This window comes from Myxine glutinosa, chromosome 10, assembly GCF_964187855.1.
Source record: "Myxine glutinosa chromosome 10, kmMyxGlut1.1, whole genome shotgun sequence".
NCBI classification, from domain to species: Eukaryota; Metazoa; Chordata; class Myxini; order Myxiniformes; family Myxinidae; genus Myxine; species Myxine glutinosa.
In genome coordinates, this window is record NC_136270.1 from 136,215,508 (window position 1) to 136,234,217 (window position 18,710).

Here is an 18,710-nt window from a genome sequence, read left to right on the forward strand (position 1 = left end):
GTTCACCATGAATGTCGTGAGGTGCAGAGTTCACCATGAATGTCGTGAGGTGCAAAGTTCACCATGAATGTCGTGAGGTGCAGAGTTCACCATGAATGTCGTGAGGTGCAGAGTTTACCATGAATGTCGTGAGGTGCAAAGTTCACCATGAATGTCGTGAGGTGCAGAGTTTACCATGAATGTCGTGAGGTGCAGAGTTCACCATGAATGTCGTGAGGTGCAGAGTTCACAATGAATGTCATGAGGTGCAGAGTTCACCATGAATGTCGTGAGGTGCAGAGTTTACCATGAATGTCGTGAGGTGCAGAGTTTACCATGAATGTCGTGAAGTGCAGAGTTCACAATGAATGTCATGAGGTGCAGAGTACACCATGAATGTCGTGAGGTGCAAAGTTCACCATGAATGTCATGAGGTGCAGAGTTCACCATGAATGTCGTGAGGTGCAGAGTTCACCATGAATGTCGTGAGGTGCAGAGTTCACCATGAATGTCGTGAGGTGCAGAGTTCACCATGAATGTCGTGAGCTGCAGAGTTCACCATGAATGTCATGAGGTGCAGAGTTCACCATGAATGTCGTGAGGTGCAGAGTTCAGCATGAATGTCGTGAGGTGCAGAGTTCACCATGAATGTCGTGAGGTGCAGAGTTCACCATGAATATCATGAGGTGCAGAGTCCACCATGAATGTCGTGAGGTGCAGAGTTCACCATGAATGTCGTGAGGTGCAGAGTTCACCATGAATGTCGTGAGGTGCAGAGTTCACCATGAATGTCGTGAGGTGCAGAGTTCACCATGAATGTCATGACGTGCAGAGTTCACCATGAATGTCATGAGGTGCAGAGTTCACCATGAATGTCGTGAGGTGCAGAGTTCACCATGAATGTCGTGAGGTGCAGAGTTTACCATGAATGTCGTGAGGTGCAGAGTTCACCATGAATGTCATGAGGTGCAGAGTTCACCATAAATGTCGTGAGGTGCAGAGTTTACCTTGAATGTCGTGAGGTGCAGAGTTCACCATGAATGTCGTGAGGTGCAGAGTTCACCATGAATGTCGTGAGGTGCAGAGTTCACCATGAATGTCATGACGTGCAGAGTTCACCATGAATGTCATGAGGTGCAGAGTTTACCATGAATGTCGTGAGGTGCAGAGTTCACCATGAATGTCGTGAGGTGCAGAGTTTACCATGAATGTCGTGAGGTGCAGAGTTTACCATGAATGTCGTGAAGTGCAGAGTTCACAATGAATGTCATGAGGTGCAGAGTACACCATGAATGTCGTGAGGTGCAAAGTTCACCATGAATGTCATGAGGTGCAGAGTTCACCATGAATGTCGTGAGGTGCAGAGTTCACCATGAATGTCGTGAGGTGCAGAGTTCACCATGAATGTCGTGAGGTGCAGAGTTCACCATGAATGTCGTGAGCTGCAGAGTTCACCATGAATGTCATGAGGTGCAGAGTTCACCATGAATGTCGTGAGGTGCAGAGTTCAGCATGAATGTCGTGAGGTGCAGAGTTCACCATGAATGTCGTGAGGTGCAGAGTTCACCATGAATATCATGAGGTGCAGAGTCCACCATGAATGTCGTGAGGTGCAGAGTTCACCATGAATGTCGTGAGGTGCAGAGTTCACCATGAATGTCGTGAGGTGCAGAGTTCACCATGAATGTCGTGAGGTGCAGAGTTCACCATGAATGTCATGACGTGCAGAGTTCACCATGAATGTCATGAGGTGCAGAGTTCACCATGAATGTCGTGAGGTGCAGAGTTCACCATGAATGTCGTGAGGTGCAGAGTTTACCATGAATGTCGTGAGGTGCAGAGTTCACCATGAATGTCATGAGGTGCAGAGTTCACCATAAATGTCGTGAGGTGCAGAGTTTACCTTGAATGTCGTGAGGTGCAGAGTTCACCATGAATGTCGTGAGGTGCAGAGTTTACCATGAATGTCGTGAGGTGTAGAGTTCACCATGAATGTCGTGAGGTGCAGAGTTCACCATGAATGTCGTGAGGTGCAGAGTTTACCATGAATGTCGTGAGGTGCAGAGTTTACCATGAATGTCATGAGGTGCAGAGTTCACCATGAATGACGTGAGGTGTAGAGTTCACCATGAATGTCGTGAGGTGCAGAGTTTACCATGAATGACGTGAGGTGTAGAGTTCACCATGAATGTCGTGAGGTGCAGAGTTTACCATGAATGTCGTGAGGTGTAGAGTTCACCATGAATGTCGTGAGGTGCAGAGTTCACCATGAATGTCGTGAGGTGCAGAGTTTACCATGAATGTCGTGAGGTGCAGAGTTCACCATGAATGTCGTGAGGTGCAGAGTTTACCATGAATGTCGTGAGGTGCAGAGTTTACCATGAATGTCGTGAGGTGTAGAGTTCACCATGAATGTCGTGAGGTGCAGAGTTCACCATGAATGTCGTGAGGTGCAGAGTTTACCATGAATGTCGTGAGGTGCAGAGTTTACCATGAATGTCGTGAGGTGTAGAGTTCACCATGAATGTCGTGAGGTGCAGAGTTCACCATGAATGTCGTGAGGTGCAGAGTTTACCATGAATGTCGTGAGGTGCAGAGTTCACCATGAATGTCGTGAGGTGCAGAGTTTACCATGAATGTCGTGAGGTGCAGAGTTCACCATGAATGTCATGAGGTGCAGAGTTTACCATGAATGTCGTGAGGTGCAGAGTTCACCATGAATGTCATGAGGTGCAGAGTTTACCATGAATGTCGTGAGGTGTAGAGTTCACCATGAATGTCGTGAGGTGCAGAGTTCACCATGAATGTCGTGAGGTGCAGAGTTTACCATGAATGTCGTGAGGTGCAGAGTTCACCATGAATGTCGTGAGGTGCAGAGTTCACCATGAATGTCATGAGGTGCAGAGTTCACCATGAATGACGTGAGGTGTAGAGTTCACCATGAATGTCGTGAGGTGCAGAGTTTACCATGAATGTCGTGAGGTGTAGAGTTCACCATGAATGTCGTGAGGTGCAGAGTTCACCATGAATGTCGTGAGGTGCAGAGTTTACCATGAATGTCGTGAGGTGCAGAGTTTACCATGAATGTCGTGAGGTGCAGAGTTTACCATGAATGTCGTGAGGTGCAGAGTTCACCATGAATGTCGTGAGGTGCAGAGTTCACCATGAATGTCGTGAGGTGCAGAGTTCACCATGAATGTCGTGAGGTGCAGAGTTCACCATGAATGTCGTGAGGTGCAGAGTTCACCATGAATGAATGAATATGAATGTTTAACCATGATCAACATTAAGTGATTTAATGAACAAAAAACGGATTTCACCTGTTTCCAAATGGAGCTTGTTGTCCCTGCAAGTAAATGAAGAAGCACATTTAAAAATCAAATTCACCACATTACTGTCAAATGTTTTCAAGGACAAATCCTAAAGTGGTAAAATCGTGAGGAATAATTTGTCCTGAATTGTCCCATGTTATTCTACATTTATTGCCTTTGTTGTTTGGCCTCCCCAGCTACATGTGTGAGCTCTCGTCCACTACGGGCTCCATTTAGCAGTTCTGTCCCTCGTGCATTGTATGTCAAACTGAGAGGGATCCGTGGAAAATATACCGGGTTGGTTCAAAAATGAATGATGTGCAACTTTTCAGGCCGCAGTGATTATGTTACTAATGCGGCCCTCTTGTTATTTTCAGGTCGCCTAAAGAACAAGGTTCAAAGTTGTCTTTCCAGACAAGTGTGAACCATAATCGGACAATTTGTGTACCCGAGCTACCGGTCATTTGAGAGACCTTTTTTTTTACGATTCTACACAAAGGAAGTTTTATCGGGTTTGTCCAAATGCAAGAATTCCATGATACAAAACCATCAAAAACGTATACCTGAAATGTTTAGAGACCCTGGGAGTGTGAAAGACCAAATTAAAGGACACAGTGGTCAAGAACCTTTCGTGATGACATCCGACAAGATGGAGGCTGCAAGAGGAGCTTTTTATTTATTTATTTTTGTATACAAGGTCAAGGCTCGTGGAAGAGCTGGAAAACTGAATGGATGAGGATGTAAATTAACAAAAGGAGCAGCTGAGGGAGGGAAAAACACCAACAGGAGAGTTGAAGGTCAAAATCGAGGGGGACTCGGGACAAACAATGGAGGTTAGGTGAGGATGCATGTGTTGGACAAGGCGCAAACTCTCAGGAAAGAAAAACTGGATATTTGGAAGGAAGTGGGCTTGGGGGGGGGAGGGATGGGAGGTTAATGGGGGTACAAGAGATCATCGTTTTTGCACGGGGGATGATATGAGATGGTGGTGAACAGTGGACTTGAAGACCTGGAGGGAAGATTGAGACTGAAGAGAATATGGGATGCAGCAGTTGGTTCCACAGGTGAATAAGAAGAGGAACGAGTGGAGGTGAGCAGTGATTCTGGATTTTTGGAGTTTCACCAAAAGGGGTCTACAAAGCTTTGCAGGTGTGGTGTTGTGCATAGAAGGTACGCTAGAGAGGGCGTGGCGAAGAGGAGGAGGACTTCCGGGTAGAGCACGGGGCATAGAGAGGATTGGAACGGGACGTGCGTCCGATGTTGGATTGGATAAAACCGTTGGACCTTACGGAATTCTTCATTCTTGGAGTACTTTACGACATGCACTGCACTTCTCCGAAATAGTGCACTGCACGAAATAGTGCACTGCACGAAATAGTGCACTTCTCCAAAAGAAGTCAACACGCCGACTTGCACAGCCGGTGGGAACTTTTTGAGCGACTCTTGGCAGAATCATACATGACGATCTGAAACTGTATCCGTACAAAAGAGTTACTGCAGCACCAGACTGAAATAAATAAGAGGAACAGGTTCAAACTTTGCGCCGCCGTTTCCCTCCCAGCGGATCGAAGAAGACCAGGATTTTCTAGAGAACATATTCTTTAGTGATGAGGCCCACTTCCATCTCAGCAGCCAGGTGAACAAACAGGACGTGCAATTTTGGATAGAACACCAACCCACAAACGTATGGAACCAGTTCGCATTGTGAAAGTGAAGGTTTGGTATGCTGTCGGACGTCGTGGTATAATCAGACCTTTCTTCTTTGACAACGAAGCCGAACAAACAGTGACAGTCAATACAGGTATATGTATATGGACATGGACATGCTGCTGCAGAGGGGATTCCTTCTGGCACTGCGAAGGAAGCAACACATCACCGTGACTTCGGTCATCTTCCAGAAAGACGGTTCACCACTGTATATGTCTAATGTTGCTTTGGACGTTTTGAGATGACATTTCCCAGGTGTTTGACTCATTTCTCAACAGACAAACAACCCGTGGCCTCCATTCTTCCCAGATCTGTCTCCTTCCGACCGCTACCATTGGGGGTCCCTCAAAGCCAACGTCCACGTAAACAACCCACACACACTGCAGAAGTTGCAAAAACAGCATCACGTGGGAAATCATACGCACACCAGCTCCGGTTCTCAGCCAAATCATCGGCAACTTGAGTGTCCATGCGGCAGCTGTCATCCAGAGGGGCCGTGCTTGGATTGAGCATTTCTTTAACTGCGACTGATGTCGCTTCTAATGATCTGTTGAAGCATTTTTTCACTACATTAAATTAAACTAACTAATCCTGTGTATGATCAGACGAAAACAAGCAAAATCAACATAAAATAAAACATATGGTCGTGGAATAAAAAGTTGCACATCATTTTGGATCCACTAAGTTAGGGATGAAGAAGAAGGAGCTGATACTGTAGGCCCCCACCATTTAGGTGGTATGAGGAGTAGATCTATGGAATATGAAAGCCAAATATCGAATGGTTTTTGAAGTATCACGTACACAAGCCCAGTTACCAAGATGGTTGCCATGGCAACATAATTCAGCCAATCACAGACGTGACCTAATCAGTTTCAGATGATGCATGAGGAACTGATATCTGCAATATCTCACTTTTCGTTGTACCTTGTACTTGTGTACTGCACAATGACAATAAAGGTGAATTCCATTGAAATGTTAAACGGTTGTTTAAATATCACGTACACAAAAGTACATGGACATATGATCGGTCGGTCGGTCGGACGGACGGAGCTCATCGTGCCCGTCTCCGACCGTGTCAGGTGGGCAGGGACAACAAAGCGACCAGGGTGGACGTGATGGACAACGAGGAAGGAGGGGATTGTACAAAGAGAAAGTGCTGGGGGACAAGATCAACGTGGAAGGCTTGAATTCAGGAAGTATGATTATGGGATGGAGGGTTGTCAGGAACAGGAAGTATGATTATGGGATGGAGGGTTGTCAGGAACAGGAAGTATGATTATGGGATGGAGGGTTGTCAGGAACAGGAAGTATGATTATGGGATGGAGGGTTGTCAGGAACAGGAAGTATGATTATGGGATGGAGGGTTGTCAGGAACAGGAAGTATGATTATGGGATGGAGGGTTGTCAGGAACAGGAAGTATGATTATGGGATGGAGGGTTGTCAGGAACAGGAAGTATGATTATGGGATGGAGGGTTGTCAGGAACAGGAAGTATGATTATGGGATGGAGGGTTGTCAGGAACAGGAAGTATGATTATGGGATGGAGGGTTGTCAGGAACAGGAAGTATGATTATGGGATGGAGGGTTGTCAGGAACAGGAAGTATGATTATGGGATGGAGGGTTGTCAGGAACAGGAAGTATGATTATGGGATGGAGGGTTGTCAGGAACAGGAAGTATGATTATGGGATGGAGGGTTGTCAGGAACAGGAAGTATGATTATGGGATGGAGGGTTGTCAGGAACAGGAAGTATGATTATGGGATGGAGGGTTGTCAGGAACAGGAAGTATGATTATGGGATGGAGGGTTGTCAGGAACAGGAAGTATGATTATGGGATGGAGGGTTGTCAGGAACAGGAAGTATGATTATGGGATGGAGGGTGGTCAGGAACAGGAAGTATGATTATGGGATGGAGGGTTGTCAGGAACAGGAAGTATGATTATGGGATGGAGGGTTGTCAGGAACAGGAAGTATGATTATGGGATGGAGGGTTGTCAGGAACAGGTGGTATGATTATGGGATGGAGGGTTGTCAGGAACAGGAAGTATGATTATGGGATGGAGGGTTGTCAGGAACAGGAAGTATGATTATGGGATGGAGGGTTGTCAGGAACAGGTGGTATGATTATGGGATGGAGGGTTGTCAGGAACCGGAAGTATGATTATGGGATGGAGGGTTGTCAGGAACAGGAAGTATGATTATGGGATGGAGGGTTGTCAGGAACAGGAAGTATGATTATGGGATGGAGGGTTGTCAGGAACAGGAAGTATGATTATGGGATGGAGGGTTGTCAGGAACAGGAAGTATGATTATGGGATGGAGGGTTGTCAGGAACAGGAAGTATGATTATGGGATGGAGGGTTGTCAGGAACAGTAAGTATGATTATGGGATGGAGGGTTGTCAGGAACAGGAAGTATGATTATGGGATGGAGGGTTGTCAGGAACAGGAAGTATGATTATGGGATGGAGGGTTGTCAGGAACAGGAAGTATGATTATGGGATGGAGGGTTGTCAGGAACAGGAAGTATGATTATGGGATGGAGGGTTGTCAGGAACAGGAAGTATGATTATGGGATGGAGGGTGGTCAGGAACAGGAAGTATGATTATGGGATGGAGGGTTGTCAGGAACAGGAGGTATGATTATGGGATGGAGGGTGGTCAGGAACAGGAGGTATGATTATGGGATGGAGGGTTGTCAGGAACAGGAGGTATGATTATGGGATGGAGGGTGGTCAGGAACAGGAGGTATGATTATGGGATGGAGGGTGGTCAGGAACAGGAGGTATGATTATGGGATGGAGGGTTGTCAGGAACAGGAGGTATGATTATGGGATGGAGGGTTGTCAGGAACAGGAGGTATGATTATGGGATGGAGGGTTGTCAGGAACAGGAGGTATGATTATGGGATGGAGGGTTGTCAGGAACAGGAAGTATGATTATGGGATGGAGGGTTGTCAGGAACAGGTGGTGTGGAAAATAATATGAACAGGGAGTTCGAATTATAATGATCAAAGAAGTGAAATGAGAATGGATACGCAGATGGGGTCGGGCTTGTGAAATGGATTGGGGAAACAGGTGGTCATGTGACAAGTGGATCACAGGATATTGAGGAACACACAGCAAAACGCCAGCTTTCACCGGCTCGTGATGAAAGTCCCCGATGTATACCTTCGCCATCTTAATCGTGTTTTTGAGCTCAGCATTCTCTTTTTTCAGCACCAGATTCTCTCTGACGACACATCAATGCAGTAATAAGAAAATGATTCATTATGGAGGAACAATTGTAACACGTTTTATCATGAATAACGAAATGATGCTGCCTGTTCAAAATAAACAAACCGTGAAAAACAGAACTAAACCATGGATGGACGGATGGATGGATGGACGGATGGATGGATGGACGGATGTCCTCAATTTCAAACAAGAGGCGAGGGCCACCTCACTGAACAACAACAACAACAACAAGAACAACAACAACATGCCTTTTAAGGCCATTTCCCCTGCTAGAGCGGGGATAGCCTTGCGGTCCCCATGCAGCCACCTCACTGAACAACAACAACAACAAGAACAACAACAACATGCATTTTAAGGCCATTTCCCCTGCTAGAGCGGGGATAGCCTTGCGGTCCCCATGCAGCCACCTCACTGAACAACAACAACAACAAGAACAACAACAACATGCATTTTAAGGCCATTTCCCCTGCTAGAGCGGGGATAGCCTTGCGGTCCCCATGCAGCCACCTCACTGAACAACAACAACAACAAGAACAACAACAACATGCATTTTAAGGCCATTTCCCCTGCTAGAGCGGGGATAGCCTTGCGGTCCCCATGCGGCCACCTCACTGAACATTCCCCACAAAACTGATTCTGCCTTGCTTTCCAAAATATCAGCTAATGGTGCCCAGAATTCCCTCATGGATTGTCTCTCAGATTTCTAGCATGTTATCAAACTTTTGGATGGCATTCCCTCCCATGGATTACCAAAAGAGCCCAGTATCGTTTAAAGGGGGAACCCAAACGGAATTTTTTTCACTGAAAACGAGTGAAAATCATTAATCGCGGTCTAATTTGAAGGGAAAGTATTTGTATATTTTTTTCTAAACACAAAGTGCTGAGAAAAAAGCTCTAAAGTGTCGATTTTCGCCGATGACGTCACACTTAGAATTCCCACCTTGATCCAAATGGCGACTTACATAGAGAAACAGAGTATTTCGAGATCGGATTCCGATATCGATTCCACCGTCATCAGCAATTCTGAAGGTTCTCAACGTTGAAACTGCTCAGTGGGATTTTGAAGAAACTATTGGAGATAAATTTAGTGATGGAAAAGCTTTTGGAGGAATTGTGGAGCCGTATCGTTTTGAGCCTTATCCGAGCGATTCAGACAAACATGGCGACAATGGAGGTGTTAGTGAAGATGAAAGGTGTTACTTCACTAACACCTCCGAGAGGGACCACCACGAGTCACGTGAACAGGGCAAAAGGTGGATGGCAAGGAGATAATGGGGGTGGGGCGAACAGCACACCTGGACAGAAGTACAGGATGAGCCAACAGCACACGTGGAGAAAGGAAAATAAATGTTTTTGGTTATTTTTATTTTTATTTTTTTTGGGGGGGGGGGGGGGGTGGAGGGGTGGGGATTTAAAACGTTAGACAAAGAGTATTATGTTCGGGGTAGAAGGGAAAAATCTAAGAGCCAAGCAAAACACGAAGTAGGGGACTTAAGTTAACAAACACCGACGGGGGTACAAGGCCGCACACGAGGAGCAGAACACGATTAATTACGGTATTTGCCAGACGGTATTTAAAACGTTAGACAAGTGGTCGATGTTCGGGGAAGTTAGGGGGAGGGGGGCCTTTAAGGGTCTTTGGAATATTTTGGGTCTTCGGGGTATTTTGGATCTTTGGGGTCCATTGGGTCTTTTCAGTCTTTTAGATCTTTGGGGTAATTTTGGTCTCTAAGGGTCTTTGGAGTTTTTTGGGGGGTCTTCAGGGTTGTTAAGGGTCTTTGGTCGCATGTTCGCTACAGATTGGTACGTTTTGTTTTTCCATTCATTTGACTGTTTATAAGAGATTTTGTATTAATTGATAAATCAGTTCAACCCTTCAGAATAAATATGATATTGAAGGAGCTGGGGCTCCCACGTCGATCGGAAGAATGGACGCGACAAAAAGCTGGAATTCATCCGAGTTGCTTTAATCAAACCAAACACTCAGGCACTCTGAAAAGCCCGTTTATCGGGCAGCAATATATATACCTATTATCCCGGAGCGTTTGCCCAGGAAAGGCGAGAGGGGGCGTGGCCCAGCGTCCTGGCTGCGGCCTGGCAAGTTGAGGGCGAGCCTGCCCGGGCATGCCCGGGCATGCCCGGGCGTCCCGACCGAGGCCTGGCAAGTTGAGCGCGGGCCTGCCCGGGCGTCCTGGACGAGCCCGGCATGGTGATCGCTCCGCGTCCTTGATAGGTGCAAGGCGATTGTGAAAACCCAGCGGTAGCCGCTACAATATGACACAGCACAGGTACGGCACGACACAGCATGGACATAGCACAGGCACGGCACGACACAGCATGGACATGACACAGCACAGGCACGGCACGACACAGCATGGGCATAGCACAGGCACGGCACGACACGGCATAGACATAGCACAAGCACGGCACGACACAGCATGGACATGACACAGCATACACATAGCACAGCACGACACCGCATGGACATAGCACAGGCACGGCACGACACATCATGGACATGACACAGCATAAGCACGGCACGACACAGCATACATATAGCACAGCACGACCACCACCCAGGCACACTCGAACCTGGCCTAGGCACACTTGGACACCGCCAACAAAATGGGTGACGAATGCTTTGTCCCACCATCGCAGGCTGACTCGGTGTCCTGTATGTTACAGGATCATCCCGTTTCATACTTTCTCGGGACGCCATTTGTGTCTGTGGTGTGTCTGTGCCGTGTCCATGCTGTGCCTCGTCTCTGTCGTGTCCGTGCTGTGTTGTGCCGCGTTGACGTAACACCGTAGTGGAGGCGGGAGTGGTGCTTGGAGGGAGGGGGTGGGGGGATAGGGTGGTGGCGGGGTGAGGACATCAGTCACCAGCAGTCCAACACAGGTGTTTCATTCTCCGCTCAAATTTCCCATGCGCACGTGCTGGTAGCTGGATGCAGATGGTCTTGATTTCGAGCGATGGCTGTTTCTTCCGCTTAATTGTGGGGATTTCATTTCTTCCGCTTAACCACAAGATATATAGCCATCTCTCTTGTTTCATAACGGTGCTCTACAAAATGTTCCAAACACAAAAGGGAACATTTTGTCAGCCCGATTCACACTCGGGTATTTCGGCCAAACCTCGTCCAATTTCTCGCAAACTTAGGGCCTTTCAGCCATCGGTGCAGCATGAAACCATCTCGGGTTATATTACAACAACCACCAAGGACACTTTGACTCGGCATATTTGTGGAAAATTTAAAGTTAATCACTGTTTCAGTTAAATCGTGTCACGCGATGTGACTCGTAGACAATAAGAAAAGCGTACAATACCTCTGAGTGTGATGCCACGGCTAAGTGTGAAGAAGAAGATTTCGACTTTTAATCGCAAAATTACCTGCTTTATAAATCACAAATCAGAAAAAGACACATCATATCTATTTTGTAGGGTATCAAGGGATAGATTAGCGTTGAGGTAGTCTGAGTGTTTGGGTTTCCCTTTAGGATAGTGTTGTGGGACTACATTATTGGTATGTATCAAGAACCTCTCTTTTTCGCTGTGAAAGTAATTGAATTACTTTGTAAATGACTTCCTCCACCAAACATGTTGTGACAGCCTCCCCCTCTACCAAGCTTAGAAAATCAGCAAGTAGTAATATACCTGCAACATGTTTTAATTCAAAAAGTCCTACACTCTAACATTCGCCACGGAAGATTGGCTGGTACATCCCCTAATTACCTCCGCCACCAAAGGTGGATGGAGGTTATGTTTTCACCCCTGTCTGCCTGTCGGTCTGTCTGTCCGTTTGTGAACAAGATATCTCAAAAAGTTGTGGACGGATTCAGACTAAATTTGGCAGAGATGTAGCGTATGTGACAAGGACGAAATGATTGGATTTTAGTGAAGATCCGGATTCGGATCCAGTTAGTAGAATTTGCAAGTGATTCTTCACCATTGAGCGATTGGGCCAAAAACGATACATAGCAGGATATCTCAAAAGGTTATGGACTGATTTGGACGAAACTTGGTGGACCGGTTGTGTGTGTGACAAGGAAGAATCGATTCAATTTTGGTGAAGATTCAATTTTGGTATTGTTCTTAACATGAACTTTTCAGTGATGCCTTATAAAGTACAAAAGTTTAGAAAGGTACGGGACTTCAAAAGTGATCGAGATAAAACAAATGGCGTATAACAAGTGAGGAAAATTAGAAGGCATTAATGGAAGCTCTGATAGGTTGTAAGCATTGAACTTGCACCAAATACAAATCTCAGAATTATATCGTTTCATTTCAAAACAAAATATTCTGCAGAAAGTTCCATTGAGATTACAATCAGAAACTGTGGACACTGGAAGTTTGACCTTATCTATCAGAAAATGTGCTTGTGGGAAACTACCTTTATAAATGGTGGGCTCAAGAAACTTTCAGTGATGTACAGCACCTTCAGAACGTAATCACACACCTTGTTTTTTTTCACATTTTGTTGTGTTGTAGCCTGAATTTAAAATGGATTAAATTGAGATTTTTATCACTGGGATCTACACATAATACCCCATCATATCAAAAGTGAAATTTTTGTTTTAATTTTTTTTATAAAGTCTTATAAAATAATATAAAATGAAATACAGAAATATTTCATTTACATAAGTATTCAACCCCGAGTCAATACTTCATAGAAGCGCTTTTGGCAGTGATTACAGCTTCGAGTCTTCTTGGGTATGTCTGCGTCAGCTTTGCACATCTGGATTTGGGGAGTTTCTCCCATCTTTTTCCTTGCAGGTTTGCTCAAGCTCTTCAGTTGAATTGGGAGTGTGACTTAACAGAAATCTTCAGGTTTTTCTTCAGATTCTCAATGGGATTCAAGTCTGGGCTTTGGCTGGGTCTCTCAAGCAAGGCCTTTCACATTCTTGTTCTGAAGCCATTCCAGTGATGCTTTGGCTGTATGCTTGGGGTCATTGTCCTGTTGGAACGTAAATCTTTGCCGCAGTCTGAGTTCTTTTGCACTCTGCAACAGGTTCTCCTCAAGGATTTGCCTGAATTTGAATCCATTCATTGTTCCCTCTATTCTTACAAGTTTCCCAGTCCCTGCCACTAAAAAGCATCCCCAAAGCATGATTCTACCATCATCATGATTCACGTTAGGGATGATGTTGTGGTTGGGTGATGAACTGTGCTCGGTTTCCGCCAGACGCTTTGCCTTCAGGCCAAAGAGTTCAATATTTGTCTCATAAGACCACAGAATCTTTTGCTTCATAATCTGAGTCTTTCACATGCCTTTTTGCACACTCCAGGCGTTGTCATGTCTTTTTCTCAGGAGTGCTGTCATGTGCCATTTGGCCACTCTTCCATAAAGCCTAGATTTGTGAAATGCTGCAGAGCCTGTTGTCCTTCCGTCAGGTTCTCCCATCTCAGCCAAGGAACTCTGTAGTTCTGTCAGAGTGGTCATTGGGGTCTTCGTCACCTCCCTGACCAAGGTCCTTCTTGCCCGGTTGTTCAGTTTGGTCGGACGGCCAGGTCTAGGAAGAGTTTGGGTAGTTCCATATTCTTTCTATTTCCTAATGATGGAGCTCACTGTGCTCTTGGGAACTTTCAACACTAGAAATTGTTTTACCCTTCCCCAGATCGATGCCTCCTCACAATTTTATCTCGAAGTTCTACAGACACTTCCTTGAACTTCATGGTAGAGTTTCTGCTCTGACATGTACTATCAACTGTGGGACCTTGTATAGAAAGGTGTGTTTCTTTCTAAATCATGTACAATCCATTGCATTGGCCAAAGGTGGACTCCGATCATGTTGTAGAGACATCTCAAGGATAATCAAAGAGAATTGGGGATGCACCTGAGCTCAATTTGGAGTGTCATAGCAAAGGTGTTGAATACTTATTGACTCAAAACATTTTAGCTTTTCATTGTTAATTCATTTGTCAAAATTTCTAAAAAAATTAAAAAAATAAATTCCACTTTGACGTTATGGGATATTATGTGTAGATCTCAGTGATAAACATCTCAATGTAATCCATTTTAAATTCAGGCTGTAACGCAACAAAATGTGAAAAAGGTCAAGGGGTGTGAATACTTTCTGAAGGCACTGTATAAAGCTTCATGGTCAAATTAACTTCATCATGAATTTCTGCATTGGCTATATAATCGAATTTCGGTTGAAAGATGTAGTTTTGGAAAAAAGACGTATCGAATGAGACCTGACAATTCTCCTTGCCATAGATGCATGAAATCAAAAGAGCATCTACTTGATCCATTTTAGCAAGTGGTGTTTGAGCTTAGTGCATCCAAAATACAATTTCTTGGGAATAGAATGTGAACAACTTGTAGGATGTGGCAGTAAGAGAGGCCACATCGAATAACTGGCCAATGAGTTGTGTGGTTTTGGTTTGATTCCCGCAGGAATGTATTCCGATTAGAAAAGTTTGTTCGCAATGCCTAAGATTGAGCGGTTTCACATCGATCGGTGAAGCGGTTTCAGAGAAGGGCATTTTAAAAAAATATTGGCTTTCAAGCGAATATGGTTGCCATACCACGTGACATATGACCTTAAAAATGTAGACTCTATGGGTAGGGGATCACGTTTGTGAAGTTTCGTGTCGTTCGGATAAGGTTCATTTTTCTATCCAAGATGTCTGCCAAACGACGTGACCTACCACATCATCATTTTCAAACTAGATGCATCAATGGTGTTCGATGATATTTGTAAAATTTCGCATCAAAAGGGTAAGTGGTTTCAGATATAATTATTTTATATTTTCCTTCAATCCAATATGCATGCCACACCATGTGGCCAATGATGCTTTCGTGATCATCTTTTAATCACCATGCCTAGTCAATGACACACGTAAAGTTTCGAGTCAATCGATTTGGTGGTTTGGGAGAAGATGGTTTTTTCAGGTTTTGGGTTAAATCCAATATGGCTGCTAAACCAAGTGACCTATGATGTCATAGAGTTAATATTTGAATACAAATGCGTCAGAGATCATGTGAATGCAATTTCAGATTTTTAGGATAAGGAATTCAATTAAAACATTTTTGGCTGGTATACCATTGGTATAGTGGTATACCAATGGCACATATGATGTCAATATACTGGTACATATGATCATTATCATCATCATCATGCTTTTGTTCCCCATTGGGAGTACTTGACAATGTGTCAAGTTTCAAATTTTTCCATTCAGTGGTTTCCGAGAAATAATTTTGTAATTATTTGCGTTTAATCCAAGACGGCTGCCATACCACGTGACCTATGACGTCACAATTATCATAAAGCATGGGTGTTACTCCTATCCTGAAAGTTTCGTCTCATTCAGACATGTGGTTGCTGAGAAAAACGAGGTTTAGCTCGTATGGACGGACGGACGTACAACCCAAAAACATAATGCCTCCGGCCACCCTCAGGGGAGGAGACATAATAAGTGTCAGTGAAATCAGAAAGATGTTTGGGGGCTGGAGGGGAGGAGGTGTGGAGGAGTGTTGTTGTGACTCTCATACCTTTGATAATGCTGGAGATTTTCTGCCAGTTCTTGACAAGTTCTTTCCATGTTTGAATGCTAAAGCAAAATGTTAACACTCACATGGGGGCTTTGAACCTGCGTTCCTTAAGTATTGTGAGCAAGGGTTTCAGATGGGAATGTTAAACAGACCAAACCAAACGGTGTTTTGCGTAAGCTTTACATGAAATGCACAATTTGTTTCAAACTCAATGTTGAAGCCTGTGAAGGATAAATAAAGACTCTTACCTTTCTGTAATAAGTGAATAGATTCTTTCTGTGATTCTTTTGGAATTCCATTACCTGGTTAGTGGGATAGTATGAAATATGGATTACAAACAACACACTTTAAGTCAGGAAAAGTTCATCATTGAAAAAATGCTGGACTTACATACAGGTTGGTGGAGCCTCCATTTCAGCGAGAATCCACTCGCCTTGTTCACAGCAGTTGTTGAAGTGAAGAAGAAGCTTGAAAAATCGTCAGGTGACATCAACTTTCGGTCAGATGAATTGGTCTATTAATCGATCCGGGTGTCTCGTGACGATTGCAGACGACGTAGGAAAGATGTCATGGCCTTGTCCCACGTCCGCGACGGATGAAATCGCAAACCGCCCTTTTTGTTGAGAGAAGGTGATTCAACTCTTTCCCAAATGGATTCCTTCACACCACGACCAAAGCGTTTTTTCCCCATCTGAGATGACTACTTGGCTGTTATCAAGGCTGTGTCCATGCACGTTCAGGTGTTCAAAGCCTCTTCATGAGCTGGACGACAATGTTGGTTCATACAGGCCTAACTAGGAGTTTGCCGAGTTTTCCTATGTAGTTTGCCGAGTGCATGATGCGTCTCCACATCTGATGCCACACACCGAGTCGTGTTTCCTATCCTTCTAGGCCTCAAGCTGACACCGTGTATCGTTCAATCCCGTTCCGAGGTCAGAGAGACTAAAAAATAATCACTGGTAATCTGAGTACGTGCCGAGTTGTAGCACATACTAAAAGTTTAACTCACAGATCCTGCCAGTTTGAAAGTTTCCCACGCGTTTATGTCGCACTACTTTGTCTTGTATCAAAGGCACTAATTTTGAATCTAGGCCTATCAGAACACTTGCTTAGGTCACATGACATACAAAATGGCGGCGCCCATGTCGCGCTGAATGTTTAGTCATGGCCTCGGGAAAATCGCGTTTAAAGTGCTTCATGCACTTTGAACACGTCGTGAATGACATAACTTCGCCGTTTACGCCTCTTAGATGGAATAAATATCGTGAATGCCTGCAGACGTGGCTGCAATTGGACGGTGAGTGTCACAACCTTGCCAACAGACAACAGTATCTGGTCAACGTCGAGTTCACCAACACCTCCACGAGTCTATGATACACCTCCACGAGTCTATGATACACCTCCACGAGTCTAGAATCTACCTCCACGAGTCTACGATACACCTCCACGAGTCTATGATACACCTCCACGAGTCTATGATACACCTCCACGAGTCTATGATACACCTCCACGAGTCTACGATCTACCTCCACGAGTCTAGGATCTACCTCCACGAGTCTATGATACACCTCCACGAGTCTATGATACACCTCCACGAGTCTATGATACACCTCCACGAGTCTAGAATCTACCTCCACGAGTCTACGATACACCTCCACGAGTCTACGATACACCTCCACGAGTCTCCGATACACCTCCACGAGTCTACGATCTACCTCCACGAGTCTAGGATCTACCTCCACGAGTCTAGGATCTACCTCCACGGGTCTAGGATCTACTTCCACGAGTCCAGGATCTACCTCCACGAGTCTAGGATCTACCTCCACGGGTCTAGGATCTACTTCCTTGAGTCTAGGATCTACCTCCACGAGTCTAGGATCTACCTCCACGAGTCTAGGATACACCTCCACGAGTCTAGGATCTACCTCCACGGGTCTAGGATCTACTTCCATGAGTCTAGGATCTACCTCCACGAGTCTAGGATCTACCTCCACGAGTCTAGGATACACCTCCACGAGTCTAGGATCTACCTCCACGAGTCTAGGATCTACCTCCACGAGTCCAGGATCTACCTCCACGAGTCTAGGATCTACCTACACTGCTAATTATACCCCAAGTTATTGTGCAGGGTGGGACGAAACGAGCTCTGTTGTACAATGTCTGCATCGCTGGGTGATATTGGATATGCGTCCGCCTGCGTTCGATGTCAGCCCACTGTTTACGTTTGATCTCGATTAAAGGTCACATGACAGAGGTAAAACCTCAGATGTTTCAAACTCGAGTTATGATCTGCAAAAATATTTTCAAAGGGCACAAGTCCTGTTACACCCAAAAAATTAATCTGTCCATCTTTGCACAGCAGGCCATTGTGGTGTCAAATTTGGTTGTTGTATCACTTCGGACAGTTCTCTCGAACAAGCCTTTGACACAAAGACAGCGGATCGATCTCCCAGAAACGACCCAGAGATCCCCCACATCGAGGATGGTGTGACCCACCTTCACGAAGTCAGGGCCACGTCAGAGTTGGAGAAAGAGAGAAACAGGGACAAGAGGGAAAGGGACGGTCCATGCGGACCAATCGGCACTCTGACCCTAATAAAGCGCTGACCTGACGAATTCGGGCAGCAGGACAGAATGGGGAAGATTTTGCCCCCGAATTGCATTGGGGGGAGGAGGGAGAAGGGTTCAACCACCATGAAGAAGCATCCGCGATATTTACTGTCAAGTTTGATTGAAATCCCTTCTCTCGTCCACAAGTTGTGGTAACCAAGATTTTAAATTAAAGGTCACATGACCATGGTCCCTTTGACCTTTTCAACTCAAAATCGAACCAGTTCATCTTTGCATTACAGTTCATACCAATTTTGTTATCACACCAATTATTACAGTTCATACCAATAAGCCAATCCCATAAGCGGTTATTCTGGAAACGAAAGTCTGGTACAGACCGACAACCGGACGGACAACCATCCTGTGGA

General features: G+C 45.2%; 1 protein-coding gene across 6 annotated transcripts in view; it reads right to left on the minus strand.

The window, feature by feature from the left end:
- Window positions 1–18,710, minus strand: part of LOC137433714 (E3 ubiquitin-protein ligase RNF212B-like) — a 53,185-nt gene that overhangs the window by 17,461 nt on the left and 17,014 nt on the right. For all 6 annotated transcript variants that reach the window (XM_078786170.1, XM_078786176.1, XM_078786175.1 and 3 more), the window contains 4 exons: window positions 15,981–16,034; window positions 15,733–15,791; window positions 8,171–8,231; window positions 3,300–3,325 (listed from right to left, as the gene is read on the minus strand). In XM_078786170.1, coding sequence (XP_078642296.1) covers window positions 3,300–3,325; window positions 8,171–8,231; window positions 15,733–15,791; window positions 15,981–16,034 — 200 coding nt within the window. The remainder of the gene's footprint in view (window positions 1–3,299; window positions 3,326–8,170; window positions 8,232–15,732; window positions 15,792–15,980; window positions 16,035–18,710) is intronic.